The sequence below is a fragment of the Myotis lucifugus genome, unplaced genomic scaffold (assembly GCF_000147115.1).
Source record: "Myotis lucifugus unplaced genomic scaffold, Myoluc2.0 scaffold_704, whole genome shotgun sequence".
Taxonomy (NCBI): Eukaryota; Metazoa; Chordata; class Mammalia; order Chiroptera; family Vespertilionidae; genus Myotis; species Myotis lucifugus.
In genome coordinates this window covers 281,656-306,832 of record NW_005871752.1, presented here as the reverse complement: position 1 = coordinate 306,832, position 25,177 = coordinate 281,656, and the positions used below count along the sequence as shown (strand labels likewise).

Below are 25,177 nucleotides of genomic sequence, written 5' to 3'. Positions count from 1 at the left end.
CCCCTCTCCCTGCCCGACAGCGAGAGCTGGCGGAGCACGGAGTCACCATGTTGCGGCCGAGCCGCCAGCTGCTCTGAGCTGCGGCGGGCAGAGAGCGCGAGCGAGAGAGTGGCGAGGCCCTAAGTACCGCCCGCGCCTCCCTCCACCACGCCCCCCGCCTCTCACTGGCTGGACCCGGCGACCGGCAGCCGCGCTTTCCCGGCTAAACTACCGCCAGCGCCGGCCGTGAGCCGAGGAGGAGGGGCCGCCGCGCCGCGCGTCCCTCGTTACCCGGGCAACCAGCGGGGTCGCGGCAGGAGGCGCCGGCGGGGGGCGGTAGTGCAGGTGGAGGGAGCGCGCCAGGTGAGCGCAGCATCCCGCTGAGCGGCTGCGCTGCTCCGGAGAGGAGATGGTCCCGGGGGCACCTCCCCTCCCGGGCCGGGGCTCCGTCCCTCCGGCCCCGGTGGTCTGGCCCCTCCCGGTCGGATCCAGTTGGTATTTTTAAGGTCCGCCCAGGAGCCCCGCAGGAAGGCAGCAGCGACAGACCGTCGCGGGAGTTTTCTGCAGGGACCGCGGTTCCCCGATCCCGCTGCGCGTGTGGTTTGGTGAAGGCAGGACCCGCGTAGCCTGGTCCCTGCCAGCGCCCGGCTCTGCCCGGCTGTTGTCTGGCGGCCGGTCCAGCCCGAGGAGCCTCGGACCGCGTCTCCGCACTTTGCACCCCGCGCCCGGAGGCTGCAGCGGTTTAGAGACAACATTGTCCGAGGGCTGCATTTCCGCTTTACCGAATGGCTGCCACCTCCTCCTCCGCCCGGCCGGCCTTTCCCGGTTCCTCCTGCTTCCCGTCCTGAGCCTTTGGAGGGGCCGGGTCCTCGGAGGAAGTGACCCTCCCTGCAGGGGTGCAGGGGCGCAGAGCTCTGGGGTGGGGGCGTCCGGTGCGGGAGGGACCACTGACCCCCGGTTCCCTGGGCCCTGCTGGCGTGGCCCGCAGGTTCCCGGCCTGGGAGAAATTGGACCCTTTAGGAGACGGGCACTGGTGGCCCAAGTAGCATCAGGGAGCCTTACAGGCATGTCCCCGGGCAGAGCGCCCACCGCCAGGGGCCCCCAGGAGGCGGAACCACTAGGTGCCTTCCCCCTCCCAGAACAAAGGCTGCCAGGTGCAGGTAATCGGAGTGTAAATCTTTGCCCCCAATGGAGTGGGTGTGAGGTGGTACCTTCTGGAGATGCAGCTGAAAGAAAAAGGACCCACTGGGGTTCTGGGCAGTGTCACCCCATTTCCCTGTAAGTCTCCAGACCTAAGAGTGTGGATTGTAACATGAAAGCTAAGAATCACCTGTATTTCAAAACAGATGCCTGGGCTCCCTCCTCCTCTCGTGCTGTTGTGGGGACCCTCTCGTTGGGGAGCCATGGAGGGAGGCACACTTACATCGGCGAGGAGGGAGAACCGGTCGGGGGATGGCCAAGCAGGACAGTGGAAGGAACGCAGAGGCCACGGTGGGGTGGGAAATGTCTCCCATGTGGTCTTTAGGGAGCTGCTCCCTGGTAAATGCAGGTGTATTTGCCTGGAGAGACCAGTGCTAACTGCTGTCGTGTAAACGCAGTCCTTGGTGAATGTGAAATGGTGGGGCCACTGAAGCTGTCCTCGGGCGTGAGCACTGTTCCCCCTGGCGAGCCTGCACAGCACAGGTGCCATCCTGTCGCCCCCTGTAGGTGAGGCTGGGGGGGCTTGGGGAAAAGGCCTTGCTCCCCCAGTGTGCCTGTGGCTCCAGTTAACCCCCAACAGGGGGTGCCCAGCTCTGGCCGGAGGAGCTGTTTCCAGGACAGACACTGGTTATATTGCTCTTTGCTTTGTTGCGCTTCACAGATGTTTCGTTTTCGCAAATTGAAGGCAAGACCTTTCACCAGCAAAAAGATGACCACTCGGGCCGGGTCAGAAACAGCCAGCAAGGCCGCGTGGGCCCTGCCCTCACAGAGCGGCCAGGCCAGTGGGGAGGCAGCCGGCTCGCCATGTTTTTTCAATGGTTAATGGGCGGTAAGGACTGTGCTAGGCCCATGGTCGGCAAACCGCGGCTTGTGAGCCACATGCGGCTCTTTGGCCCCTTGAGTGTGGCTCTTCCACAAAATACCACGTGCGGGCGCACATGTACAGTGCAATTTAAACTGGCCCATGCACAGAAGTCGGTATTTTGTGGAAGAGCCGGTATTTTGTGGAAGAGCCACACTCAAGGGGCCAAAGAGCCGCACCAAGGTGCTAGAGCAGCGGTTCTCAACCTTGGCTGCACATTAGAATCACCTGGGAATCGTTTTAAAATCCTGATTTCTGGGCCTCTTCCTCCGGAAATTCTGTTTCTTTGTTATGGGGTGAGGCCACAACATTAGTAACAAAGAAACAGAATTTCTGGAGGATGAGGCCCAGAAATCAGGATTTTAAAAGGATTCCCAGGTGATTCTAATGTGCAGCCAAGGTTGAGAACCGCTGTGATAGAGGATCTCCTGGGTGTAGGGGTGACATAAAATACAGGACACCTGTTAAACTCAAGTGAGAGATGGAGAATAAGCGTTTAGTATGTCCCAAATACCGCATGGGACACATTATACTAAAATCATGTTTTTCTGAAATTCAGAGATGGCATGGGGCATACTTCCACCCAAAGATTCTGTTGTTTAGCTGACATTCGAATGTAACTGGGCCTCTGGGCACGTGGCAGCCCCGCCTGGTGCCCTCGGAGCCTGGTAGAGCTGCTGGCCGGGGTGGGGTAGGTTTCCCAGCTCAGTGCAGGTTCCGCTAACACAGAGGCTGGGGTGGAAAGAGGAGGGGGATGTGGGTGGGAGGGTCGGAAGCATGGGTCCTGCGGCCTGAACACAGGCCTTGGGAGGGAAGCGGGGAGATGAGAGCTAATGCTCGGACAGACTTGCTGTTCCCGGTGCTGTCATGCTCTTTATGTGCATTGTGCTCACTGAATCTCCAGACTATGCTCTGAGGTTGACTCTATCTTGTCCCCATTTTACAGAAGAGAAAACGGAGGCTTAGAGGACGAGTCACGTGGCCAAGGGCCTGCAGGCAGTAAGGGCAGAACCGGCTCCTCAGCCAGCCGCTCCCTGTCCCATCACCACTGCGCAAGTCCTGAAACCCCACATGGTCCAGAGCCTTGTTTGCTACAGTAGATGTTTGGACTTCCCCGGAGCCATGGAGGCCAGACCCAGGGGGAGAGCGGGTCTGTCCTTTGTTTTTAAAGATCCCTGTGGCTGACCAGCCGGAAATGGAGAGGAGGGGGCAGGACGAGGCCGTCTGCGTGCAGTACTGGTGATATGAACAATGCGGCCCAAGTTAAGGGCTTTTTCTTTGCCCTATGAAAGGTCTTTAATTCCTGTTTTCTAATCTCTCTGGGACCTGGGCCCAATGCACCTTAAAGGCAGTAGGTAAACCTAAAACACTTAAAAAATGTCAAACCTAATTAAACCCAGGCTTCTCTAAGGAAAGCTGCTTAGCCCTGAGCCCTGCTTCGCTTCAGGTGCGAGTTATGAAAACTGCCAGGGAATTAATATCACGGAACCAAGTTGCCTTTTGTTTTGTTCTTTTCCAGTTTGGCACTTCCATTTCAGCCGAAAGTACCCACCCGGCCTGAACGGGAAGAATGCATTCGCTGACAGTACCTTTTTTTTTAATCAAACAAAACACGTAGGTTGCTACCTAGATGTGGACAACTTTGTTAGCACCTCAAATGATCCTTCAACTCAGGTTTGATTGCCACTAAAAACTGTATTTACTTAAGACTGTATTTTCTATTGATGTACTTAAGTGCCTAAGTTGAGAAGTATTTGAGGTACTGGAAGTCAGACTAGTTTTGCTGGTATTTAGTAAAACAAAGGACAGGAATTTTCAGCACTTTCTTAAAGGCAGACATTTGACTTACATGTCTAAATGTCCGCCCGAATCCACGCCTGGGGAAAGGGCCATCTCTGTTACCTGCCTACCTGCTACTTTGCCAAGTTCATCATGGGTTCAGTAGACACGCTCAAGACCATTGCTTCCCCACCCCCTCCACGCACGTGCTCCCTCTCCAGGCTCACACCACCTGTGGCAGTCTGCCCGGCACAGGTGGTGCCGTGTGATAATAGGGCCCTCAGCTCTGGAGCCAAACTCCTTGGGTTCGAAGCCTGGCTTTAGAGCAGCCAAGCTCCATAAACTTAAGCAAGTTACCTGTGACAGTTCTGAGGGTTCGACAGGCAGGCCACGTGCTCAGCGTGGGGGGCTGCTGCTGCAGCTCTGCTTTGTCCGAGCAGACACGTCCCCCTTTGGGAAGAATACCTGCCCTCAGTGTGTGGATGAGTCAGTTATTGGTTAGCAGACCAGGACTTTAAATAATCATAAGTATGTTAAAGAAAACACAGGGCAAGGTGGGTAAAAAGGACAGAAAGGTAAGAATTGCATCAGAGACTTGAAATCTATAAAAAATAATCAAATGAGCATGTCATTGAAAACCATAACATCATAAAATAGTCTTTAGTCTGCAGATGAGTGAGGGTCTTCCCATCCTGAAATACCTATTTTCAACCTGTTGTGCTGTTTCTTCATCACATCTGTAACTGGTACTCTACCTTTGCGTTTGTATTTGTCCCCTACAAGTCATGCTGTGTGACTGAGAGTTAACGCAGGCCTCACAGCGAGGTCTTGGAAGGCCTGCTCGTCGGGGGGGCTCTGGGCTGGAGCTGGAACTGGCTCTGGAGGCGCCCCTAGTTTTCAGGTAACTCTTTTGCCTGCTTGGGGCGCTGAATGCCTCCCTTCCTCTGGGAGTCTGGAATTTCCATAGCTACGGCTTTGGTCTTTGGGCCTCAGGCGGGCTTCCCTGGGCAGGCACTGCATGTGTAGGAGCCTCTGCGTGGGTTCCTTCAGCTTCCAGGTGACGTGGCTTCTCCCTCGTTGATCCTGTGGAATATCCTTTCTCTGGTCCTCCAGCGAATCACTGAATGTGTGGGTAGCTGTGGGACCTGACAGTGTCCCTCCTTAACACCCTTTGTTCAAACTGCTCCCAAAAGGCTCATCTGCTCATTAACCCAGTAGTCTTTCTTCGTCCACAACATCTGTCAGTGATATTACTCCAGCTTTCCTCCTCTCCCTCCTGCGTTCATTCAGCAGACCTTGCCGAGTGCCTGTGGGCAACTGTGGTCTGGCACATCAGTGCGTGTTCCGAGCAGCACATGGTCTGCGGGGAAGACAGGAAGCAGATGGTTCACGCTGATGGAGTCCTGTGCTGTTGGCGGCATTAAAGGGGAGATGCGCTTCAGAACGGTGAGCGTGAGTCAGGAGGGAGGCCTGTGGAGGGAACATCACAGCAGGAGGAGGTCTGTTTGGATAAGAGCCAGAAGCAGTGCACCCAGCAGAGAACAGCTCATGCAGATGTGTAAAAAGCCATTGGGCCCTGGCAGTGTGGCTCATTGGTTGGGTGTCATCTGTACACGGCGAGGTCTCTAGTGTGATTCCTAGTCATCCGATGCCCAGTAGGGGGCATGCAAGAGGCAGCCCCAGCAGCACCACCACCTCTGAGCTTGGTGACAGGCTCTGGGCCCGCTGGTGTCCATGAACAGTGCCTTTCTTCAGTTTTATTTTGAGTGTCAAATCCTCAGCACTCACTTCTCCTGTTGTTCCTTATGGAGCTTTACTTCCAGCTGGTGTGGAGCTCATGTTCTCTGCTGGGTCAAGGCGTCTAAACGCTCCAGGCGGCAGCGACTGAGGGAGGATGCGGTGGGGACCCAGGGATCATCACTGAGTCACACACGGCCCTGCCGAAAGGCACAAAACGCTGTGGGAAACATGGGTGGCACCAAAGAATTTATTGTAAATGTGGCGGCAAGTACAATGGGAACAATCGTCATTGAAAAGGAGCTAGAAAATGACGCGTTGAAAGCTGTGCTTTTCCCGCCACCTCTGTCGTGGCGAGCACCAAGGTCTGCGTCCTGAGAACCTCCCGGGACGATCCGTGTTCACATCACTTCACGGCTGTGTCTTCATCTGACATTTAAAGCAGTTAACCATGAACTTCAGTTTCAATTATTCTCTGTTTTTATCAATTCCGTAATGATCTGTAGAATCTTGTCATCTGAGTGGGAGAAAAACACCATGAGCAAATTCATCACTGGCTAGTTTTCCAATGTATCCACAGGTAAACCACAGGTATCCCTCATTAAAAAACGCCTTTACATTAAAATACAAAACGAACAGCAGCAATATTCACTATGAAACTACAGACGCCTATGGAACCTGTCGCCCTTCAAGGGCTGTTTTAACAACTGCCAGCTTGTGCTCAGGCCGGAAGAGACCATGCGATGCGCTCAGTCCTTCCAGAGGCGTCACTGACCACAGCTCCCTGAGACAAGGCTGCTAGCTGTTCCCTGGCTCAGCGCGGAAGCTCCCGTGTCTCCATGTTTATCCCAGGACCCCGCACGCAGGGAAGCCCCACAGAGGTGCCAATGGGAGTGACAGACCCGCTACACAAGGATCCACATTCCAGGGAACGAGACAGACAAGAGGCCACGGTATTTGCTAAGGTTCTGTTAACAGCGGCTTCTCCGAGCAGCTGCTCTGATGTTGTGACTTCCGAAGACTCCCAACCGCTCTCTAGGTAGCTAAGGTGACCCTGTGCAGACTGAAATGCTCTATTCTACTAGACCAGGGGTGGGCAAACTTTTTGACTCGAGGGCCACAATGGGTTCTTAAACTGGACCGGAGGGCCGGAACAAAAGCATGGATGGAGTGTTTGTGTGAACTAATATAAATTCAAAGTAAACATCATTACATAAAAGGGTACGGTCTTTTTTTTTTTTTTAGTTTTATTCATTTCAAACGGGCCGGATCCGGCCCTCGGGCCGTAGTTTGCCCACGGCTGTACTAGACGCTTCAATACGAGAAGGCGCTGGGTTCGATGGCTGCAGCGGGAATTCTGATAACGGGGCCCAGGGTCTGCCAGTTAGGTTCCTGGGGAGCGGTTCTGGGGGGTTCAGAGGCATAAAAAACCACTCACTTGATACAAGGGGAATAGTTTACACAAGAGAATAATTAGGTTTGAACAACTGTTTGAGTCAGATGGAATTCAGCATTAAATAAATTTTATTAAGCTATTTTTAATCACCTGGAATTTAAGACTTCAATGTCCCACCCAGTGTACGCCGATACTTAAAAGTATACTGTTTCCTACCTACATTATAATCACACACTTACTTTCAAGGGACATCTTAGGATTTTCAAGCTTTTTTCTTAGAACAGAATCAATGAGAACTCTCAGCTGCTTGAAAATGACGGCTATCTTTACAGGGGCCTGTTGGGAGGAAGTGATCAATTGGACAGAGTTAATCCTAGGAGCGTGAATGTGTTTACATAAATCAAGATAAGCACGTATACCTTCCGCTCTGCTCAGCACATCCTGACTAACATAGAACATTATGGGAAAAACACAGGCAAACCACTTCCTGTGGCTAAACTATGCAAACTTCAGTTTCCTTGTTAAGTATCCATAAACTTGATGGAAATTTTAAAACAGCTTCACTGAGGCAGTTTGCAAACCATCAAGGTTCACTCCCTGTTGAGTGTACTATTCCGTGATGTCCGGGAGCCCACCGCTGTGCCGCTGTCACCAGGGTCCTGCGGCAGGACATCCGCACCGCCTCGGCCTTGGCGAACACTGCACCCCCTTTCCAGGCTGCATTTACCATGTACTGGCCTCTCTGGCCTTAGACAAGCCACTGCCTGGCACAGCACAGGAGAAGGTCGCTTAGTTTAAACGGGTCAGTGCTGACGGGGTCACGGAGAAATAACCTTATTGCTGGTAGCATTGGTAACCCTAGTTTTTCCAGAGAATGCGACAACACGCAGTGAAAGCCATGAACCTCTCTCTTCATAGGGGGTGCAATGCAGCGGGAGGAGCGGGAGGCTGAGGGCCAGGCCCTGGTTTAAGTCTTCTCTACAGCACCATCGTGCCATGTGGGAGGTCCCTGACTTCTCCCTGAGCTCCGGTGCGGATCCTCAGGAAGGGAACTGGCAAGGCGAGGAGGCGTGCTCTCTGGGCGCATCCACGTAAAGGCAACCAGTGAAGCGCACACCGGCAACTGTAATCGTTACTGACGATAGGAGCAGTCTGTGACAGCAACAGAACCTGAGTTTCAAATTTAACAGATTTAAAACCATACAGACAGGATAAAATAATCTTAAGTCAAATTATAGGAAAAAATGATGCAAATGCCAAACTTTAAAAACAAATCCACCTCAGCGGCACAGAAGTAGGACCCGAGTGCGACCAGCGCGGTGGCGTAGGCGTACCTGGAAGTGGATCCAGCCGTCCACGGAGAGGAGCCGCTCGCGGTGCTGCACCTCGATGTCCCCGCCGAACAGCAGCACCGGGAAGGGGCTGATGAGCGTGGTCTCCCTCAGGTACACGCGGGCGTACCTGACCTGCACACGAGGGAGGAGGGAGCCGTCAGCTCAGGCCAGCATCTATGCATCTGGTTCACATGAGCCCTTGTCTATAATGTGGGCACATTTTCAGTTATAAGTTTTGTGAAGCTGCATGTTTACATTCTCATGTGCATCTTTTTTTTTTTTTCCCCCATGTATAGGGCGTAATGTCACAGGAAGGCCATAGTATTCTGCCACCGTGAGGAGTAAGCCCAAGTTGCTGTTGGATGTGTTGTACACAGAGAAGCCATTCTTCAGGCGCTCTGCTCTCTCCACACCCAATCATGTGCATCCTTTGCCAACTGTATAGTAATTGCAATCACCCCCTGTGCACTTAGCCCCTTAAAGACATTTTAACATTAACTGCAAGGCCGAGTTACAGGGCAGGCAAAAGTGGGTCTACAGCTGTGCGTACTCGAATCACAGGGCTTATTCTTGTTATTACTTATTACTTATTGTAGTGTTCTCCATTCAAACTGTAACCCTACCTTTGCTCCAGCCGTGTGCCTTGAATCAGTGCAACTATCAACAAGCAATTTTATAAGGCTAATGCTGTCAAACAATTAATAATGCAAAAATGAAATGATGATTAAGTTTCAATGTTCAGCTAATGCCATTGTTTTACATTAAGGTCGATGATATGCTGGAAGTTGTTAAGCCAGTACTTGAAATTCTGGATCCTCGCTACTTGAACAAGCTTGGCTTCTGTCTTTATTTCACGTAGAAAAGATGATGATGATCACATAGAACCTTAATGTTTTCTTTCATTAACAAATAAAAAATGAACAGCTCGAACAGCTTGCACCCTCACTTGTTATGACTGACTTTCAGCACAGCGCCCTGCGTGCTGGCGTTCAGAACGAGCACCCACCTTCTCCTGGTACAGGAGCCACCCGTAGGTCTGCAGGTCCCGGTTCACGGAGGACGGGTGCACCTGCGCCTTGCCCTGGGCCGTCTCCACCACGCAGGCCAGCTTCTCGGTGACGTCCACGGACCTGGTGCAGAGGATCTTGCCCACGCTGTCCGAGAGCCCCGCGGCCAGCACAGCCTTCAGGAGGGCGACCTCTTGGAAGGAAAGGGTCTGGGTGGCCTTGCTTCCTTCCCAGCCGTTAGAGGTGGACGCCGAAAACCCTGCTGCCTTCACCAGCCTGATCAGCTCCTGCTTCACGTCCTAGATTGGTGTAGGTGGAAAAGAGACGCGATCAGACCTGATTAAAATAGAGACACTGCCAGATAACCTTGGAATTCACATTCCTGTTTCCTATCAAAACTGGGAAGATGCGAGATGCTTTAGTTTACTGCAGCCCAGATTACATTAGAAAGAAAAAAAGATCCTGGAAGTCAAGGATCGATGAGTCATCTGTTACCACCACCCTGGGACCTGAGTCATAAAACACATGCATGTCTGCCTGGGACTGTCCCCTTCACTAGTGATTTCCCTCCGATGCTCCCCCGTGAGGACGGTCACACAGAGAACAGGAGGGAGAAACCTAGAGGAGTCCCGACCCGAGACTGCAAAGGGCCTTTTCATTTGTCTCTGGGAACCTCACCTTCATTCCCTAAGAACTTCGACAAAGTTTATTGATGGCAATTTTATTTCATCTGCAGCTGTGACCTACCATCTTTTTCTACCTTTGATAGTCCAATCAGCTAAAATTCTACAGGAAGATGAGCACTTTTCAAAGCAAACAGGATACAAGTGATTAAAAGGTGACGTTTACATTGAGGATTTCCTTTAGGTTTCCGGTTTGGGCCCAAGGGACTTTGCATCTAGGGAGGAAAGATCAACAGACAGCTGCGGTCCACGCAGCCCAGGCGGAGAAGAAAGGCTCTTAGAGGAAGGAGGCGGAGGCGTGGACGCAGACTCAGCAGTGCTGCGGCTCCCGCACCGCGTCCCCAGCCTGGCTCGGAGGGGCTGTGGCTTCAGTTACCCCTTTCTCCGCTCCGAGAAGGCTGATTCCACGGAGGAAGTCCCCGCTGTCACCCCGCCGTGAGGTCATAAAAAGTAACGGCTCAGATTAATGGGAAGAAATGTTTTTAACCGTTTATGAGCACAGAACAGAGGAACCAGGTGAGACGCACCCACAGGCTACTTTCATGATACTTTTACGGCGATGGCACTATACACCATTCCCCAAGGGCCAGGAACAAAAGGTAAGCGTGCGGAGCCCTGCCTGTCAGCATCACCTGTTTTTTCACTTTCACTGCACACGCGTCCTCTCTGTCCTCCCACACAGTCCAGGCTGAGCCTCTCTGCTGGTCTTTCCCAAGAGCAGACTGACACGCCTGCTCACAGCCAGGGCCCCGCACACGCTGCCCAGATGCCCTCCCATGGACAGCATCCCACACTGCAGCCAGGGAGCTGCTGACAGGCAGGGACATGTAAGAATTTCATTTCAAGGAGCCAGAGCTCTTAGGAAAGTGAATGCTTCCTAGCCCGGAGCATAAAATGCACGTCATCCCCAAAACAAGGAAGCACGAAGTCTGCGTGGGCTGCGTGGCCAGGACTCGGGAAACCTGAAGGGGCGCCCTCTCACTGTCCGAAAAAGGGACAGTCTGATTAAAAAGCACCCACAGAGGCCTGGAGCACGGGAACCACGTAAGCCACCAGCTCCAGGACCTCTATGAGAAGCAGCACCCCCTGATCACCGGGGGAAATGCTGGGAACCAGCTCGTTACGGAAACTGCCAGGTGAGGGAGCAGCAAGCTTCACCCTCATGTCCCTGTACAAACGGTGCCTCAGGGCTTCCAGGAGCGGCTCAGGGGCAAGTGCCAGCTCTCTCCTAGGCATCTTTTTCCAAAACAAGCAGTCACTTAGCCATGCCCAGAGTTAGACCTGCGGGAGACTCACCTCCAGGGTGAGCAGGGACGTTCTGTTGAGAAAGTTCCTCCGGCAATAAGCCACTTCAGAGCGAGGGCCGCCTTCCTGCCGCGCTTTCTTCCACCTACACAACAAAATGACCAAGGGCACGTGTTTTCCTTGCAAACTCTCCTTCTCAGAGGTACTAATCAAAGCGTCTTTAAATTAGAATCATTTAAGAAGAGGAGTCTTGCTTGTAGGAGCCACCAACTGTACTTAAGAATTTTGACCACCCGGCTGGCGTGGCTCACTGGTTAAGCCTTGACCTATGGACCAGAAGGTCATGGTTCAATTCCCGGTCAGGGCACATGCCCGGGTTGCAGGCACGATCCCCAGTGGGGGGCATGCAGGAGGCAGCCGATCAGTGATTCTCATCATTGATGTTTCTATCTCTCTCTCCCTCTCCCTTCCTCTCTGAAATCAATAAAAATATATTTAAAAAAAATTTGACCAAAAGACAGTTTTCTGTTTATGCATAACAATAAATTAATTTCAAATACAAGGTAATACATATATTTTAATATGAAGTACATTGTTCTTAAATTTTTGAAAGGATTATAAAACTATGAATCTATAACATAATTAATTATACCTTGAAGGATGATATAACTAAAAATAAAACTTTAGAGATGGATTTAAATCCTTTTAATGAAAGGCTCAGGCAAATTTCTAAAAAGGAAATCGCCCCAGGCTCGACAACACCCCGAGCAGCTCTTACCCTAGATACGCATTGTAGATGGTCAGGTGGTCAGAATTGGCTGTCGCCAACGCGGACTTCGCCAGGTCCGCTTCATCCTTCCTGCCGATGGGCGTGGTAAAGGGAGACTTCTCGGTCATGACTGCGGCGAGCGTGGCCTACCAGAGAGCAGACCGGCGTCACAAAGGGAGGCCTCACAGCGGCCTGCGAAGGGGCACATCTAACAGCCGCACTGCACGTGCATGTGTCCTCTTTCCAGCACCCGCACGCCCTCCAATCCCACAGTCGCTGACACACTTTCCTTTTAGCTGCTTTTGTTTCATTAGATGGCATTAAAAAAAGTCACTGAACTTGTATGTAATCTCTGTGAGGCAGTATCACCAGAATCAGAGAGAAAAGAAACGGAATGGTCGAGTGAGCTGTGGTCTGTCACAGTGAGAAGCAATCCCAGAATCACAGCTCAAACATCTCGACTTGAGCCTGCTGAATGCCCACTGCCTGCAACGCTCCTTAAATACAGGTGGGCAAAGCAGGTTGACAGTGGTTCGTATGGGAAACGGCACAATAATAAATAACAACACAAGAATAAACTCTGTTTTACATACTTACAACTGTAAACCTACTTTTGCCCCGCCCTGTACTTTTAGGATAACGGGGCTACAGGACAACCCACTTGTTGCTGCAGCCCTTCGGGTCAGCTATGGGGCTCTCAGCACGATTCTGGTGAGTTCCCATCCCTGATCCTAGAGAAATGGGACGAGAGGAAGTCAGCTCCCTGTTTGGAGAGCAGCCTGGGTGTGCTGTCCAGGAGCGGCGCAGCGGAGAAAGCTGGAGAGCTGAAACTGTCTGGAGACAAAGGAGCCCAGAGTCCAACACAGGCACGAACCTGGTCAACTCAGGGGCAACTTGAGAACACAGAACTGTTGGTAATGCTGGTGCTAGGGTCACAGGCTGCACTTTAATCTACAAAGTGTGATGCCTGTGGCAGTGAAAGCACAGAGCCATAACCAGAAAGGGAAGGGAGACAGCTCCTGATTCTATGAAGGAAAGTCCAATGGATCAGAGCTCCCCAGAACTGTCGGACACAGCGGTTTTCACCTGGAGCACCGCACGGAGGTTTAAACGTTCTTAGTCAGGCACTGACCTTCCCCCACAGACCGTCAAATAAAAACATGACAACAGCCACCTGGTGGGAATAAATCAAAACCCTACCCATCCTCCGTCAGGTCAGCACAGTACATTGGGTGCCGCAGGATTTAGTGATTACTTTGTATGTGCCAGGAGGTGAACAAGGCTGAGAACCACTGGTCTAGGACAGATTCAATTAAATACTTCCAGTGGGGTGTTTCATAGACAAAGTTTAGACAAGCCAAACCCATGTATAAAACAGTGCCTATAGCATGTGTAAGTGGATAAGTATGTTTTCTTGTATGTAAATTAAATATTAAAATCTCATTAAGCCTGGTCAGTGTGGCTTAGCTGGTTGAGCATTGTCCCATGTACCAAGAGGTCGGCGGCTCGATTCCCGGTCAGGGCACGGGCCTGGGTTTCGGGCTCCATCCCCAGGAGGGAATGTGCAGGAAGTAGCCGATCGATGACTCTCTCTAGTTGATGTTTCTATGTCTCTCTCCCTCCCCATCCCCCCCCTCTAAAAACCAATAAAAACATATTTAAAAAATTATCATTAATCATTCAGACCTCCTGCACTTTAATGTCAGTACTGACATTCATAATTCAGTTAAAAATTGAAAGTTAAAAATTATTCCCAAACTTCATGATTTCTCTGCCAAAATGATATTGAAAGTGCAGCAGCAGCAGCAGCAGCGTCGTTTTTCTTACCACTGGGTCCAGGCAGCCGAATATGGCTCCGAAGATGAGCATCTTGCCGATCTTGACGTTCACGGGCAGAGCTGCGAGGTGCTGGCCCAAGGGAGTCAGTTTCGGCTCCGTCAGTTCACAAGCCCCAATTTTTCGGAGCAAGTTCATTGCGTTGCTGATGACTTGGAGCTGAGGAGGGTCTAAGGCTTTGGAGAGGAAATCTTCAGGAGAACCCAGATTGCACTTCTACAGATTGAAAACGAGCGACAGGGTTTCCATGAGCCAAAGGTCAGACTGGAACTACTGTGAGTTACTAACTGTGAAATTCCAAGAGAACAAATGCCTGAGTACAGATACCCTCCTTTTTCAATGATTGGCAGTGTGAGCGTGCGAGTTAACGGGTGGGCATGCGGAAGAGACCTTCCAGTCCTTATTTTTAGTTTCTTCATTCCTGATTTTTATAGTAAAAAATCTAAGAACTAAAGGTATTACAGACCTTTCAGACTAGGAAGCCCTTGGTTTAGGTCAGGGTTTCTCAATGTCAGCCCTGTTGTTGTTCTGGGCCAGATCACTTCTGTTTTAGGGGCCTGTGCTGTGCACTGTAGGTTTAGCAGCATCGCTAACTTCTACCCACGAGATGCCCAGAGCATGGCCTACTCTCCCCCGAGTCTGACAACCAAAAGCGTCTGTGGACACAGCCAACTGTCCCCAGGTGAGAACAACTGGTGTAGGGTGTGAGGCTGTGTTTAATCCATATAGTACAAGGGCCTGTGGCAGAATTAAAGCACAGGGGCCTCTTTATGAAAAGGTGAGAGGGAGTTCATTTAAGCCAGTGGTTCTCAACCTTCTGGCCCTTTAAATACAGTTCCTCATGTTGTGACCCAACCATAAAATTATTTTCGTGGCTACTTCATAACTGTAATTTTGCTGTTATGAATCGTCATGTAAATATCCGATATGCAGGATGGTCTTAGGCGACCCCTGTTAAAGGGTCGTTCGACCCCAAAGGGGTCGAGACCCACAGGCTGAGAACCGCTGATTTAAGCAGAACATCTGGAGCAACACAAGGAAGATAAGTTTAGGTCTTCATTTCTTTTCTAGAAGGCGGTGAAGAGTAAAAAACGGATCTGCGTTCCTGAGGGATTACCATAATATGAAGACATAATTCCTCCAAAGGCACACGTAAGATTTCAGGGACGGAATACTCCATAAAGCCTTCAAACCTGAAAAATAAAATCACAGCAATCACTTCCCGCACTGGCCACGCGCTGCCCCGACCTGTGTGTCTCCACCTCCAGGGCTGGGCCCACGTACCTCTCTCGCGTGTACATCCGGAAGCAGAACCCGTCGCGCACCCGCCCGGCTCTGCCCTGGCGCTGCAGAGCGCTCGCCTTGCTGACAAAGGTCTCCACCAAAGAGCTCATCTGGCTGCTCTCGTGGTACCTAAAGAGATGCGTGCGGTTGAGGAAATGTATGTGGATAATTGACTTAAGTAAAATCTGAAAAAGCCAAAATATTTGACTCTTAAAATTAAGTTGAAGATAGGCTAAAACATGTCCATTATCATTGTGGACCAATATTTTCCAACTTATGTTTCATATTTCTACAATTTAACAAGCATCACATACTAAATCTCATACGACCAAATTAAAACTCGGCACAAGAGGAAACCCTGCCTAATTTACCCTTTCCCAAATTAACCTGACCATGGAATACTTTCTCTTTTAGTGGAATGTCTATTAATTATGCACAAGAATTATTTGAAGTTTGAGAAATGCCATTGTGAACATAATTCACCTTACTTTTCACAAGATATAGTTAAACCCTGAAAATACTTCCTCTACAGCTTAAAAATCAAGGGCTCTCTCTCTCTTTTTAAATATATTTTTATTGATTTCAGAGAGGAAGGGAGAGGAAGAAATAGAAACATCAATGATGAGAGGGAATCATTGATTGGCTGCCTCCTGCACGCCCCCCACTGGGGGACCGAGCCCGTAACCCGGGCATGTGCCCTGACCGGAATTGAACCCAGGATCTTTGAGTCCACAGGCTGACGCTCTATACACTGAGCCAAACCGGCCAGGGCTCAAGGGCTCCCTTTGTGCTGGATAGTCACACCCTTTCCAAGCAGCGCCACAGCTCCTCCCCGAGGGACAGTGTCTACAGGGTCCCAGGCAGCTGAGCGTCTCATGTAGAGTCTGATGAAGAGTCAGCACAGGTTGCTTTTGTGCCACTCGCTGACCCAGGCACTTTCAACCCTGAGACTGTCCTTCCCCACTCACCCCTGAGGAAGCTGACGGTTACTACTGATGGTCACGTTACTGGCTCAGACTGTAGAGCAAAGATTTAAGTCTGTTATTCCAAAACCCAGGTTCTTTCTTATATTCCCACAGATAATGCTTTCATTTAACAATTTATTTTACAAACACACATTTACAAAAATGCATGTTCTGAAAATTTTCTAAAAGGAGCAGCCCACTGGCTACTTATGGGAAAACCCGTGACGTGAAGTTTGACATCGGCTCTCAGACATTGTAGTCCCCCGTTTGCTTCGGCAGAATCAGGACGTCTGGAACTGCCCTCTATGATTCTGTGGCTTCTGCTCAGAACTCAAGAGCCGCAAACTCTTTTTCAGTGAAAAGTGTTTGGCTTTGGGGAAGTCCAACTTACTTATTTTCTTTTGTTCTTCCAGTGTCGATGACAAACACCACATCTGGAATTGTGATGCCTGTCTCTGCAATATTTGTTGCTAAAACAATCTGAAAATAAATAAAAAGCCAAATATTTAGTAACAACTTCTGCAACGTGCTATAATGTAAACCACTTTAGAGTCTGAACGGATGAATTTAAAAAGGGAATTTCAACTTTATAAAAATTCACAATCTATTAATGTGTAATTTTAATTTGCTATAATTATAGTCCAACTTACTTATTTTCTTTTGTTCTTCCAGTGTCGATGACAAACACCACATCTGGAATTGTGATGCCTGTCTCTGCAATATTTGTTGCTAAAACAATCTGAAAATAAATAAAAAGCCAAATATTTAGTAACAACTTCTGCAACGTGCTATAATGTAAACCACTTTAGAGTCTGAACGGATGAATTTAAAAAGGGAATTTCAACTTTATAAAAATTCACAATCTATTAATGTGTAATTTTAATTTGCTATAATTATAATGAGTCTCACCACCTCGGTTTGATAATTAAGTTACACATTCTAATTCTTCAAAAGTCCCCTCCCCTTAATTCTAGCTAGTCCTCTGAGAAATGCCATGCGCCGAATGGGAAACTGGTCGGAGCAGCTGGGTGACCGAGGGCTCTCTAACGGGCTCTGAGAACTCCAGGGTCGACACGACGGCTGCACTCCTGTTGAGGAGAAAGCGAGGCCCAGTGTGTTGCCAAAGGCCGCAGACAGGGAGCAGTTCAGTGACCAGCCAGGCCCCGCACAGAGCCAGGCTCCTCCTGGAGCGCTGGGTCCCCACAGGCCCTACCCTGTGCTCCTTCCCCTGACGAGGGGTTCAACATCTGGAAAACTCCCTCTGCCGCATCTCTCTCTGTTCAGAGTCCCAACGAGACACAATGAAAGTGCTGAGACTCCCCCAACCTAACGGTCTATGTATTATAAAAAAATCCGTGTGAATAGCCTAGAAAACAACCAAGAATTCTCCCTGGACTCCTAGAGCTCCTGACACCCAACATCCTTCATGATGCCTTCTTGGGGGGAGAGCAGTGATTTTCCTTCTCACAGGCAACACCCATGCCATATTATTCAACCACCATGCCTCCTACAAGTCCTGTCCCTTCAGTAACACATGATGTACACTGAGTGGCCAGATTATTATGACCACCCCATCAGTACTTCATTGACACTTCCCAAAATACTGAATATTGAAAACTTCCTAAGCAAATACTCTCAAGGTTTTATTATCATTATTATTTGCATAACTAACTCACTTCATTGTACTGATGGGTGGTCATAATAATCTGGCCGCTCAGTGTAAACGTTCCAACACTCTAATTTTCACTGGGTTCACGTCTGCGTGGGTTCAGCTGCGGAGCCTGGAGTCTGCCGTGCACGGTCAGACTCCGAGGGAGGGCACCCACACGTGCGGACTGGACTTTACCTTCCTGACTCCCGGAGGAGGGAGCGTGAACGCCGAGGCCTGGTCGTGGGTGGAAAGGATGGAGTGCAGAGCTATCACTTTATATCTGCAAGTGAAAATCACAGTTCTTAGCAGGAGCTTCTCTTTAGAAGACACTGCAAAGAATAACAACATTCACTTGCACATTGGAGGCAACTTTAACATTTTTACTATGAAAGGTTTTAGACACACACAAAAGTCTGGATAATGGTAAATGAAACCCATGTAGTCATCAGAGAGAAAACATTTACTAGGAATGAATGATGTGGAACACAGGGTTCCCAGGACTTTTAAGTGTCCTGATGTTCATGTGGAAAGCATGACGGCAGCAATACGTGTGTGAGGGCGAGGAAGTGCAACCCTGGTGGGGTGGGTCCTGCACACCCAGGCGGCTGGGGAGGGAGGCGGTCAGCATCCTATTCTTACCCACAGAACTCCCTCCGCTTAATCATATGAAATGTAGAGATTGTACCTAAAACTTTTTGTAGATGAAATGCTGTAATAGTGATGTTACACAAAACCACACTTGCTTCCCATGGACAGCTTCAGCTCTGACCAGGAATTTTACTGCATGAAACGTTTTTCTATTTTAAAACCACCAGGAACGGAGTAAAGATCTGCAGTTACCGTCCAGAAGAAAACCTCCTGTCAGCCGACAGCAGGTCGTACAGCTGCTGAATGTGGGCGAGGCCGGGCAAGAAGATGAGCACTGCTCCCTCCACATTCCTGAACTGGGGGCTTCTGTCTGTGATTTTGAAAGATACAATATTCAAAAGAAGAAGAAAGATAAGGAACAGCATGTAAGATATTAATAAAATGCCTCCATTAACAGAAGAAGTTTTATCAAAACAAATGGAGACCCCTGAGAAATCGGTTCGGACCTAAATACGCAAGAAGCTCCAAGACGAGGTCCAGGTTGATCTTGTGAGGGTTCATGTAGAGGAGCGCGTGCTGCGTGCGGCTGCTGTACTTCTGGTAAAAGGGACTTAAGCCAGCACCTGCTCCCATCTGAACTGGGATGTACTCCTAAGAGAAACACAATCAGAAAAAGATGGACAAAATATTAAGTATTATTATAAGACAAAGAAGGAGAAAGATTGGCATTTTTCTCATTACCGCCATTATAGTTTACACCCGCCTCATTCTTTCTAGATTTTACTGTGGTTGCCGAGGTCCAGTCACCTCTTTTGAATACCTTTAATCTTCTGAGTCTTTAGTTTCTAATTTCTAGCTGAAGCTTTAGGGAATGATTTTAGTTTTTCGCTTTCTTGGTTTATCTGCTTGAGAGAGAAAGTAACTCTGTGCTTTCTTCAGACGGGTGATGTGTGAAATATCATGGATACAATGAAAACATGGAGAACAGTACCACTGGCCAAAGGCAGGATAACTTAGCTCTGTGGCATTTCCAAAAACGTGTTTGAAACTAATTCTCCAGGGAGAACTGTGCTAGCCCTGGGCAGCTTCACTACAGAGCTCGCCCGGCTCACGCCAGGACGCGGGCTGCCAGGAAACCGCCAGCCAGGACCCCGTCTGCCTCATCCTAACCACCTGGGGGTTCCGGGGAAGAAGAGAAAATCATTACATGTTTACTCCTCAGTAACGGATCAATGCTCTGAGACAATAAAAGTTACCTCCGACTTTATGGTCCTTGATTTTTTCATGTGTTCCAATGTGGCCCATAACAGTGGAAGAAGAAAAAATAACATAAACCAAAAACTAGACTCTATGAAACAGAGATGAAAGAAATGGCCTTTAAAATTTGCTTTTAATCATTTCTGTTCCTCTTCTACCAAATTGTACTGGAATTCTCTGTGCCAGCATGATTTTAAAACTCTCCTGGCAGGTTGTGTTCTGGTAGCATTATCAGATGTCTTTCAGAATGTTTTCTTTTGCCGGTCAGTGTGGCTCAATTGGCTGAGCACCCTCCCAAACAGTAAGAGGTTGCGAGTTCCATTCCTGGTCAGGGAATATACCGAGGTTGAGGGTTCGGTCCCCAGTTGGGGGCGCATATGAGAGGCAACCTATCAATGTTTCTCTCTCTTTCTCTCCCTTCCTCTCTCTAAAGTCAATAAATATATCCTCAGGTGAGGATTAAAAACAAAAAGTTTTCATTGTACCTGATATTTTTTTATTTCCCCTGCTTTGCTTGTAACATTAATGGTTATTTCTTCCTCCTCCTCCAGAAATTTCTGACAATATTCTGAGTCTTTCTCCAGTACAAAGCCTGTTTCTTCTATTATATCTTCGAGATGGAAAACCTGCAGAGATTAAAGCATATAAATGGTGAACTCAAATTCATTTCAGGAAAGATCATCTTAAAGAGAACAAGGGGATTGTTCTCTTTGAATATCATTAAATGCTAACTTAGAATTGTGCCGCCCAGCACAGCCAGGTTCAGTGAGCCTGAGAGGGGGGTGAAGGATTAAGAAAAGACAGACAAGAGAATGAAGCTGGGGCTGGGTGGGACGCTGCACTCTTCTGATGGAGAGACAGCGCTATGGCCTGCAAGCCGAGTCTTTATTTTATAGCCAGATTCCATGAGGCAAAGCAAGGGCGTGGTCAAGATGTTTACAACATTCTCGTGGGTTTCAAATCGACTCAATTACATTCACCTGATCAAGCTTTGTTTATTTGCTGCACCTCCTGTAGCCCATATCACCCAGTCACGTGGGACCACAGGTTTGGACCATAACCTGTCCAAACACTGTAGCCCAGAAGTTCTCAACCTTGGCTGCACATTAGAATCACCTGAGAATCTTTTTAAAATCCTGATTTCTGAGCCTCAATCAGGATTTTAAGAAGATTTCCAGGTGATTCTAATGTGCAGCCAAGGTTGAGAACCACTGCTGTAGCCACTCTCCACATCAAATATTATCAGAAACACTTTTTCTGTGTTATGTGGGAATGAAGAACTTCGCTGGTAGCAACACGTCTGTCCCTAGAAGTCTCAGGACAAGTTACACGAGGTGTATACTTTCTGCACGTGAGCACGGATGAAGAACAGGCAGCCAGGAAGCTTCGAGCCCCCCTAAATCTGAGAGGTGGGTGAGGAGGGGCTCCTTACTGACCGGCAGCCACCTGGCTCTTCACGTGACGGTGGGGTCTGAGGTGTGTTTTGTCTGTTTCTCAGGTGTGTCTTCCAGCAGATCCTCCCGAGTCAGGGCAGCAGCCACCTGACCCCCCAGCCCCCGGCCCTCTAGACTTGCAGCACCTAGGAACTCCTCTGTCTCAGCCTCGGGCTCATCTGCTGGGTCCTCCCTGATGGGAACGAGGCTGCTGTTCACACACGCAGGCTGCAGGGGACTCACCTCCACAGGATAGCTTCGCCCTGAGATTCTGAGGATGGGGCAGTGAGTAAAGTAGGTGGAGAACTTCTCGCTGTCGACCGTGGCGCTCATGAGGATCAAGTGCAGGTCAGAGCGCTTCTGTAAAATCTCCTTCAGGATTACCAGTAAGAAGTCGGACTGGACGCTTCTTTCATGAACCTGGTAAAAAGGGAATAAAAACGAATCACATATAAGGCCTAGTAAGAGGCTAAATAAACCAGACACTCCAGTTGAAAAGTTAACCAACACTGAAGAGCAGTCAGTACATGTGAGGGAGAGACGCTGTGTGTTGCAAGTCAGTCACTCGCTAACACCGGAGCCCACGAAGGTCAGCACCGAGTGACACTCAGCCGCGGCACGAAGACCCCAGCTTAGCGGATGGCCTGCAAGCCCGTGATGAGTTAGGGCATCTCCAAATTTCACTTAGAGGCAGGTGACTCCTGGAGTTCTGCCACTAACAGAACACTGTACTGTCCCCACCAACACAAGACACAGAGTCTGTCCACTTTCTAGAAAAAGGGGAGTCGGATCAGTAGGAATCTCACAGGGTCTCTATCAGCCGTCCAAGAAAAGATGTTTAGGCCCTACCAATGGCTGTGTGACCCTGCACAGTTGTTTAACCTCTGCCTCGATTCCTGGATGGGAAAATAGGGAGAATACACCTACATTGGACAGCTGCAGGGTTCAACGGATTTACATATGTAAAGTCCTTAGAACAGCATCCAGCACGCAAATGTGGTATTTACTAAATAAACCAACACAAGACATTTGTTAGAGAAAATTAAATAATTATATGTAAAGTGTCTGGCATTTATATACACAAGGAAAATGTTGGCTAGTATTAACTACAAATAGAATCTTTTTAATAAAAACGTTTAGAATTTACATGATGACAGAACCTACTCACCTCATCTACAATCACGTGAGACACACTGGTTAGGAGACCATCTTCTTGAAGCTTCCTGAGCAAAACGCCTGTTGTACAGTAGAGCAGCCGGGTCGACTCACTGGCCCGAGATTCCATCCGGATCTGATATCCACACAAAGAATTCTGAAGGGAGCACACAGGCGAGTTAGTCTCTCACGGGACCTGCCTGGGAGCGCTGGCTAGACAGGGAGGCACAGGCTGACCTGCTCCTAGACCAGGGGTGGGCAAACTTTTTGACTCGAGGGCCACAATGGGTTCTTAAACTGGACCGGAGGGCCGGAACAAAAGCATGGATGGAGTGTTTGTGTGAACTAATATAAATTCAAAGTAAACATCATTACATAAAAGGGTACGGTCTTTTTTTTTTTAGTTTTATTCATTTCAAACGGGCCAGATCCGGCCCTCGGGCCGTAGTTTGCCCACGGCTGTCCTAGACGGAGCCTCCGACCACATCAACTCAGTGCAGCTGGTTACCAAAATTGTTTTCCCCTGGTCTTCAGGCTCAGACGACTGCGACATTGGTTTTGTTCATTTTAAACAAAACCAATTTGTTGTTTTCAGTGTTGAGACAAAAAGCTGCTCTGCCTCGAGTACCATGATTATGATAATTTCTTATTAAATTATCTGGGAGCAAAGTATTGAGGCACGAAGGGACAGAAGCTAGAGCCGCCCGCCCATCCGGTCTGCTCTTCTGTCAGATTCCCGAAAAGCTGCGCCAGGAGGAGCAGCCCATCACACGGGGTGACCGAGGGGTCCTGCACTCACGTCTGTCCCCCCACTTTCTCCTCACTTCCTCAGACATCCCTGTTTTATTTGAGTACTTGTCTGTCATTCCCTTGTGTAAGTTCCTTTTAAGACAAACTGTCTTTCCTCCTCTTACATTCCATGAGAGAAACCCAAGCAATCTGCTACATGGAAATGTTTCATGCAGGGGCGCCTATCATAACGACAGAGATGGAAAGGTTAAATAGCATCTCTAGGAAGAACAATTCAAAGTAGAATTAAGCTGAGTTACGTGAACTTGGGGTTCATATTTGGTTCTAACCAGCTTTCCTGGCTCCTGTATTTAGCAGTCACTCTAGGTAGGGTTTGTCTACTGGTGAGGCAAGATGCACAATAGATACTGAAGCACTTTTTCTTTTTTTAAATTCAGGGTTTGAAAAGAGTCTAGAATTTTCTTCTACATTATTTTTCCCTTTTGCTCATTGGAAATAATTAAAGAAAACCATTCAGGAATCCGTGCACAGAAAAGACCTGCAAACAGTTGAGATGTACGCTACTAGCGTCAAATTTGTATTTGTCTATAGTCTTTGAAAGTTCAATTTAGTATGCAACATATTTGAACATTCAATTGCTAAACGGAATATGTTTTCCTTCGATAGGAGAATTTTAACGACGGAATCGCTAATAATCCTCTTCACGTGAAGGAGAGTGGCAGGGTCACATCCATCCAACGTGACAGGGCCTGAGATGTGCCAGTGACCAACCTACAGCAGTCACCCTCAGCCGGAGCAGTTCCCCTGGGGTCCCCAGGGCAAAGGTGCGTCACGAGCGTCACCGTTCACGAGGTGGCGGTGGACAGCTTACCCTTCCTCCAGGTCCACTGTCGCAGCCCAATTCATCACACACTCTGGTGGCTAAGCTCACTGCGGAGATGCGGCGGGGCTGGGTGCAGACGATGTTGCACTTCCTGGTCCCCGGCTCGTGGAGAAGCAAGTCCTCTAGAAGGAAATGCGGCACCTGAGTGCTCTTGCCGCTCCCCGTTTCCCCGGCCACCACCACCACCCGGTGCCTCTTCAGGGTCTCCACGATCGAGCTCCTGTGCTTGAACACGGGCAGCTGCTGCCTCTCCTTCAGAAGGCCCTGGTACTTGGGTGTGCTCTGAAACTTCCTAAAGAGGTTCCTAGCAGGTTCCAAATCTTCTGCCTTTTCTGACTCCAAAGACAATGCAGAAAAATCCTCGTCAGAAACTAAATTTTCCCAGGATTCCTCAGCGTCTTCAGAGCTCTCTCTCTTATCCTCGGAATGCTCCTGCTGCTGTTGCAGCTGCAGCTGCTGCTTCACTTTATTCAGAAGTTTGGCGATAAAAAGGTCCCGGGGCTTGTTGGTCTCCATTTTATTTAACTCTTCCTTTTTCTTTTCTGCATCGCTCCATTCTAGCCAGACCGCTCGGTAGGTTGGAGGAAGTAACTGGTGAACTGACTGTAAGAGGAAACAGCAGCATTACTTTCACTAACGATGGCTACCAGAACCCAACTGGTTAGGACACAGGACAGCTATCTTCCCCCTAACATGTAATTTATCTCTTACACTAGTTACTACTTTAATGTAAAATGCACATGCATATGATGCAAATGAATAAACAGCATGTAGTCAAGCTTCTAAACTTACTAGCAGTGTGACCTTGGGCAAATGAGTTAACCTCGCTGTGTCTGTTTCTCTGTCAGTAAGTGGGCACACCCCGAGGTAAACTTCAGTTAACACGTTGAGCGCCCAGCCCGTTTTGTCTTCCGGACGGAACGATGGTGTCAGTCACCGGTGACTGACTGGGCGCTAACGTGTTAATACATGTAAAGTGCTTATTCCTGGAACACAATAAGCTACAGATCAGATGTGTCTTACTTATCCTGAGAGCTGCTACAGAAACACACAGTTGACCAATAACGCATTTCTAACAGCCCCGTGAGACGCCGCAGTGTATGACACTACAGGTGGAAGCCCTTTAAGTGAACCACAGGTGGGCTCGGCGTTACCCCAACTCTGTGCTACCAGGAGCTCACAGTCGTCTCTACAACACGGACACTCGCTTCTATCAATTACCCTGAGCTCGTGGAACCTTATTTGCAAAATAAGGGAAATAAAAGCATTAAGAACTTTACTGACAAAATGGAAAGAACTGTTGTTCGGAGTTCCACTTACTCCGTGTCTGAAATTTTCAGTGGCTCTAATCTCCCATGAAGAAAGGTATACACACCTATTAGAA

At 49.1% G+C, this 25,177-nt stretch overlaps 2 protein-coding genes and 1 non-coding gene across 3 annotated transcripts in view; all 3 read right to left on the bottom strand.

Annotated features, from left to right (window-relative positions):
• CCNO (cyclin O) overlaps positions 1 to 750 on the bottom strand; it is a 2,631-nt gene extending 1,881 nt beyond the window's left edge. The window contains exon 1 of the mRNA XM_006105626.3: positions 526 to 750. Within this exon, the coding sequence (XP_006105688.1) occupies positions 526 to 750 (225 nt within the window). The remainder of the gene's footprint in view (positions 1 to 525) is intronic.
• A 3,665-nt stretch (positions 751 to 4,415) lies between these two features.
• Positions 4,416 to 25,177, bottom strand: part of DHX29 (DExH-box helicase 29) — a 36,498-nt gene continuing 15,736 nt past the window's right edge. Inside the window, 17 exon segments of the mRNA XM_006105622.3 lie at positions 4,416 to 6,074; positions 7,193 to 7,289; positions 8,288 to 8,419; positions 9,294 to 9,593; positions 11,274 to 11,367; positions 12,001 to 12,137; positions 13,819 to 14,043; positions 14,945 to 15,020; positions 15,112 to 15,240; positions 16,727 to 16,815; positions 17,923 to 18,007; positions 18,568 to 18,685; positions 18,822 to 18,966; positions 20,058 to 20,198; positions 21,249 to 21,425; positions 22,174 to 22,317; positions 23,782 to 24,396. Of these exon segments, the coding sequence (XP_006105684.1) occupies positions 6,022 to 6,074; positions 7,193 to 7,289; positions 8,288 to 8,419; positions 9,294 to 9,593; positions 11,274 to 11,367; positions 12,001 to 12,137; positions 13,819 to 14,043; positions 14,945 to 15,020; positions 15,112 to 15,240; positions 16,727 to 16,815; positions 17,923 to 18,007; positions 18,568 to 18,685; positions 18,822 to 18,966; positions 20,058 to 20,198; positions 21,249 to 21,425; positions 22,174 to 22,317; positions 23,782 to 24,396 (2,757 nt within the window). The 3' untranslated portion in view covers positions 4,416 to 6,021.
• Positions 8,576 to 8,703, bottom strand: LOC111823815. Its single transcript, XR_002826926.1, has one exon. It is a non-coding gene; the product is annotated as a small nucleolar RNA SNORA11 (small nucleolar RNA).